The 6083-nt window shown below is 30.9% G+C and overlaps 1 protein-coding gene across 2 annotated transcripts; it reads left to right on the top strand.

Annotated features, from left to right (window-relative positions):
- The first annotated feature begins 380 nt into the window (after positions 1–380).
- LOC141592826 (GDSL esterase/lipase At5g45670-like) lies at positions 381–5831 on the top strand. Of its 2 annotated transcripts, XM_074413668.1 has the most exons (5): positions 381–776; positions 1687–1811; positions 2392–2634; positions 3583–3823; positions 5519–5831. In XM_074413668.1, exons 1-5 carry the CDS (start codon positions 542–544, stop codon positions 5728–5730), a joined length of 1056 nt encoding a protein of 351 aa, XP_074269769.1. In that variant the 5' UTR covers positions 381–541; the 3' UTR covers positions 5731–5831. The 2 variants fall into 2 exon arrangements, with proteins under 2 accessions (XP_074269769.1, XP_074269770.1); XM_074413669.1 differs by lacking the exon at positions 3583–3823.
- The last annotated feature ends 252 nt before the right edge of the window (positions 5832–6083 follow it).

Here is a 6083-nt window from a genome sequence, read left to right on the forward strand (position 1 = left end):
GAGGTGTCATTTTTTACCCTGAAAATGATGTGAACAATAATGGTAACATGTTATCAAAAAATAACAACATTTTATTGTAAAATGATGACATGTTACCCGCCTTATTTCAGACCAAAAGCAATGGTCTTAAGAAAAACGGACTGAATAACACAAAGGATGTATGTATAAAAATGGTGAAAGATAGACAGTGGAATGATAGACCTTCTAGGGTAATTCTAAGTTTCAGTACTACTCTTTCACATACTTTATATCAACCCTATACAATGAAGAAAGAATTACGTAAAACCCACCATATATATACATGAAAATTGACATTGAACTCGTAATTATCACTATAAATAATACAACCATCACATGTGAAGTTGTACCAATAACCAACCAATATAATGATATATATATGCACCATAAATAATATAACCATCAATTATAAAGTTGTACCAACCAATATAATGATATAATATATGCACTATAAATAATATAGCCATCAATTGTGAAGTTGTACTAACCAATACTATATATGGTTTAACAGAAAACACAAGAAATGTGGAATATTATATCATCGACTTATGTACTACTATTGATAAGTTTTGGGTTCGTTAATAGTGATCCAAAAGTACCATGTTTCTTCATTTTTGGCGATTCTTATTCCGATGCCGGAAATAATAATGATCTAATTACCGTAGCTAAAGCAAACTACCCACCTTATGGTGTTGATTTTCCCGGAGGTCTTGCAACTGGAAGATTTACCAACGGTCTTACTATAATTGATATTATCAGTAAGTATTACAGTAGTACTTCCTCCGTCTCAATCATTTGTTTATATATTCCGTATTTCATATTCTTTGTGATGCATGGTTTTAAATTTTTAATAGAGTGATAGTTGTGTGAAATGGGATGATGCAGGGAGTAAATTTGCATGCTTCCTATGCTTGAGAAAATGAATAAAATTAATGGGTCGGGTTCTAGTGTATTTTTACTGAGATTTAAAGCCCGTCATGGATTCAGGCCCATATAATTCCTACCCATTCTCGGCTTATTCGGTCCAAATTAATTAAGTTCTTGGTCCTAATTAGCTAACTCGAGTTACCTTAATTGTGCCCATAAACTTTAAAAATATGGCTTCCAAACTTCACTAAAAAGTGCAAAGTATGTAATTATTGTATCTTAATCATTTGTTTACTTTTAATTAAAATAGCTTGCATAAAGAATAAAAAAGGTAAATTAAAAAATGGGATAGAGAATAGTCATTAAACTGGTGACGCACAATCTGAGCTTTATAATAAACTTTTCGAGTTTTGATTTAAAGAATCTAAGCTATATTATATAGTTTCTGAATTTACTCACTTAAACATAAAAAAAATACTCCCTCCGTTCCGGTCATTTGTTGTCCTTTGGTTTTGCCACAAAGACCAAGGAAAGGGGGAAGGGGCCAATTACTAAATGACAAGTGGAATAAATTGTGTGTAAATGATCAAATTACTCATCAAGTTCATTCTTAAAATAGAAAGGATAACAATTGACTGAAACACCCCAAAATGGAAAAGAAAAACAAATCACCGGGACAGAGGGAGTAACTTTAAGAAAGCTCAGTTAGATATAAGTTGATTGTACGATAATATTGTACTACTAGGTATAATGTTATTTATACGTTATACGTATTGAAAATCATCATTTTTGTTTTGGCAGCTGGACTATTGGGAATTAAAGAATTAATACCGCCTTTTAACAAGGCATCTGGTGCCGACATATTAAAAGGCGTCAATTATGCATCTGGTAGTGCTGGAATTCTTCCTGAAACTAGTTCATATGTGGTATTTTACCTTCATTTGTCTAGTGTCATTATTCTTATCTCTCTGAGTATATTTTGAGTTGTTTTTTAGTAACACATTAAAATATTTAAATTATCTTAATTTCTACTCTGGCAAATTACTTATTATTCACTTTATATATACACTACGTGTCAATCCCGCGCGAATGCGCGGTTTTTAGATAGGAATATTAAAGAAAATAACAATTATACAACTGTTATTTAACTCAATTTTAAATTTTAAATGTAAAATTTATTATTATTAATATTTTGTATTAATCGGTGAAAAATGAAAAGTTTAGTATATTCCAGTTGTAAAAATAATATAATGAAAGCTCGATTACAGATGTGATATAATAAAAACCCAATTACAATATGATATAATGAAAGCCAATTATAGCCAAATTCATTTAGGCGAGAAAATTTGGGAGATTTCTTATTCTTTTAGTATAAGAGGGATGCCTATCATATCATCACTCACCCGTGAAAACTGAGAATTTGTACATCATGAGATCAGGGGTTTAATCTCTCTTTGTGAACATCGATATGTGTGTTCTAACATGGGATTTCGACTTATTGTCTAGGGTGATCGGATATGGTTGGCTAGACAAGTGCAAAACCATGAAACAACTATTTTGGAGCTCCAATCTTTTGTAAAGGGACCAGTTAGTAATTACTTGAACAAGTGCTTATACAGTGTGAATATAGGCACCAACGATTACGTTAATAATTACTTTTTACCTCAATTATCCATCTCGCCGGAGAAGGTTTTGAACCCTGACGAATTTGCCACAACTCTTGTTGCCAAATATGAACAACTACTTAAGGTACTTGACTTTTTAACTTTCTTGATATCTTGTTCTTCAATCAAACCTTATTAGGGTTGTTTGGTTCGTTGTAAAAATTACAATGCTAATTAATCTTGTTTTAATTTACATGATTTGTACAGTAGCTATTTATGGATAGAAAAGAAAATGTTAAGAGTATATAAAATAGAATCTATAAAGGAATTCATAGTTACTTAAGGAGACGGGTAAACAATTTCATTTGTTTCGGAAGAGTTTAGAATTTCTAAGTGATTTATAATTAATTATGTTGTGTGGAAGCGTGAATACTTTGTATTGCGCTTCTGCTGCGTCAGTGTCCACTATCCATAATATCACGATATTGTCCTCTTTGGGGCAAGACCTCACGGATTTATGTTGTGATTTATATTAATTGTGTTGCACGGAAGCGTGAATACCTTGTGTTGCGCCTCTGTTGTGTTAGTGTCCACTATCCATAATAGTACGATATTGTCCGCTTTGGGACAAGCTCTCACGGACTTACTCTTAACTACTTCTCAAAAGGCCTCGTACTATTATATTTAATGACACTTATAAAAATAATCTTCCATCCTTATTCTACCGATGTGGGACATGAGTTTGCACTAAACCTCGCAAAAATGACACAACCAACATTGACCTGAACATGACATGATCCAAAATTGACTAATAAATTGTTAACCTGAAAATGACCCATCCAAAGTGATCAGACCCAAACCCGGCTCGAATGAACAATTTACCAAGTCTACTAGCTAGATATGTACAACATTATACTACCCCCCTTATTCTATACAAAATTGTTTTATTATCTTGGATTTATTACGTGAGTTGTTATTTAATTATGTATTTATTTAGTTAGGCACGGTGGTCGTGGCCTCGGGGACTCATCGCACATTGCTTGTTGTAATCTTGGAATAATAATACTCCTTGTTAATTTATTAATTTTGGCAGAAACTATATAATTATGGAGCAAGAAAGACAGTAATATTTGGACTAGCTAATATAGGTTGCCTTCCAGCTCCAGCAATAAGGGAACATAAAATTCCATGCGTAGAAGAAATCAATCAAGCGGTCCAACTTTTTAATGAGAAGCTATTATCTCTTGTTAATTCTTTGAATTTACAACTTGATGGTGCAAAGTTTACGTTCATTGATACCATGGCCATGCATCCCCCTACTCGTTTTTTGCTAGGTGGGCTAAACACAACTTTCTTTGTCTTATTCTGTTACTCCCTCCGTTCCAGTTATTTATTTGTCTTTTGTTTTGGCATAAATACAAATTACATAACCCAAATACTAGATCTAAGCAAAAAATTGATATCCAATCTGAGTATTTATTTCGAATTAAATATCTACTATTATATTTACCACCCTGTATTCCAATTTAATAAGAATTGGGGTTTACTCCAGTTCAATTCACTTTTGTATACTTTATTTATTTTAATTTAGGATATTTCAATCTAAAAAAAGGTTAAAATAAAATAAAAATAATTAATTAATTAAAAATAATAAGAAAAAGCAATCAAATTTTAACGCAACAAGGTATTTAATCTAGGGTAATGATAAATACAACCCACTGGGTTGTATTTAAGAAACCAAAAGAGGAAATAAATTCTTGATATATGCATTAAATGTATTGGTTAATGTGTAATTTAATTCTTAATTCCTAAGTTAATACCCAAATTAGAAGGTATTTAATGCTTAAATACAACTCAATGGGTTGTATTTAGCATTACCCTTTAATCTATTTTCAATTTTAAGTCTATTAGCGGATTTGGACACCTCCCTACCCAACTATCCTTAGTAGTTAGTTTTGAAATTTTGATCAATTTATCCATTTACTAAATGAAGATTAATTGAAACAATAATTTTCCAGACTAAAACAAGAATTGGGCTTCATTTTTATATTGTATTCCATTAGGTACGTTGGGTTAGAATCGGCATAATTTTTATAGTCTATTCTTAAGGTATGTTGGGCTATAATTGACATGGGCCCATCTTTTGGAAATGTATCCTCTCCATTTCCTTTCTCTCCATTTCCTCTCACAATCTCCTTAAATAATAATTTCTTCTTTCACCCTCATTTTCCTTTATTTTTATGCGTAAATTTAGAACCGTTAGATGTTGTCAATATGCGATCTGAACTATTAATAGGTACTTGCCTCTCCATTTCTTTTGACGAAATGGAGAGAAAATGGGTTCCCATCTTTTATATGAAAATTTAGAAGGTCACTCACAATGCACAATTTTGCTGGATTTATCATTTTTTTTTTTTTTTCATTTAGCTAAATTTATAAAAGGGTCTTTTTAATAACTTAGACCTTGAATAATTCACTTTTTCAAATTTATACTAAATAAAAATTTTAAAATCTTATACCTAAAATAAAATTTTCTTCCAAACTTGATACCAAATCTAAAATAAAAGCCTTGAATTGACGATCTTGCCCTTGCTAATTAAACATCATTATTTTTTCCCCACCTATTAACCCATACATCCATGATTACCGCCACTAAAAACCCATCAAATTAGTAAGGGCAAAATCGTTAATTTAGGGCTTTTTTAAGATTTTGATATCAAGGTTGGAAAAAAATGTTATTTTAGGTATAAGATTTTAAACAAAGTTATCCTAAGTATAAGTTTTAAGAAAGTGAGTTATTGAAGGTATAAGTTATAAAAAAAACCCTTTCTAAAAGGATATCATTGGCTTCGCCATGTAAAACAAAACAAAAATTACATAGCCACACAAAGATGACAAACGGGAAAAACTACGGAGTTGTCAATTTAAAACAGTGTATAAGGTCTATACTAATAATAGAGTTGTCATTTTGTTTATTTTGAAGATTGAACAAAAAACGAAGAAAAATCTATTTTTCTTTTTTTTTGCAGATTACACTACGGATGCTACTTGTTGCAAGATAAACATCGGCTATTTATGTAAACCATTTTCAACACCATGCCCAGATAGAAACCTCTATGCATACATGGATGGATTTCATGCAACTGAAGCTTTTTATCAACACATTGCTATATCTTCATTTAATTCCCCATCTAATATGTTTGTTCATCCTGTAGATATCAATACTCTAGTCAGCTCATAATATTGTGATTTTATGTTATTGTAATTTGTGTGTGAGATTTACATACACTTCCAATTGTAATTGAAATAATGCTAATATAAGTAAAAATGTATCAAAACAAATTTTCATTCGATATTAAGAAATACGGTATATTCCAATATACTGTATTGTAAAAAATCTATTGTGTTCTAGGTGGCCGGGTTTATGTAAAACGTATAAGCGTAATTTGATATGTAATGAATGTAATACGACTTTGTATTTCTGTAAAAATAAATGACAATCAAATCTATATAAGAGCTAGTATATATAGTAGAGCCTCTTAATTAATTACCTCTAACTAACTTCTAGGCTTAACTAACCGTGCTAAGATTCTA

Source organism: Silene latifolia, chromosome 7 (assembly GCF_048544455.1).
Source record: "Silene latifolia isolate original U9 population chromosome 7, ASM4854445v1, whole genome shotgun sequence".
In the NCBI taxonomy this organism is placed as follows: Eukaryota; Viridiplantae; Streptophyta; class Magnoliopsida; order Caryophyllales; family Caryophyllaceae; genus Silene; species Silene latifolia.

Coding starts and splice junctions, on each gene's coding strand:
- LOC141592826 (XM_074413668.1), top strand. CDS start 542: ATGTGGAATATTATATCATCGACTTATGTACTACTATTGATAAGTTTT. Junction 1,812..2,391: donor CTGAAACTAGTTCATATGTG/GTATTTTACCTT, acceptor CTTATTGTCTAG/GGTGATCGGATATGGTTGGC. Junction 3,824..5,518: donor CCCTACTCGTTTTTTGCTAG/GTGGGCTAAACA, acceptor TTTTTTTTGCAG/ATTACACTACGGATGCTACT.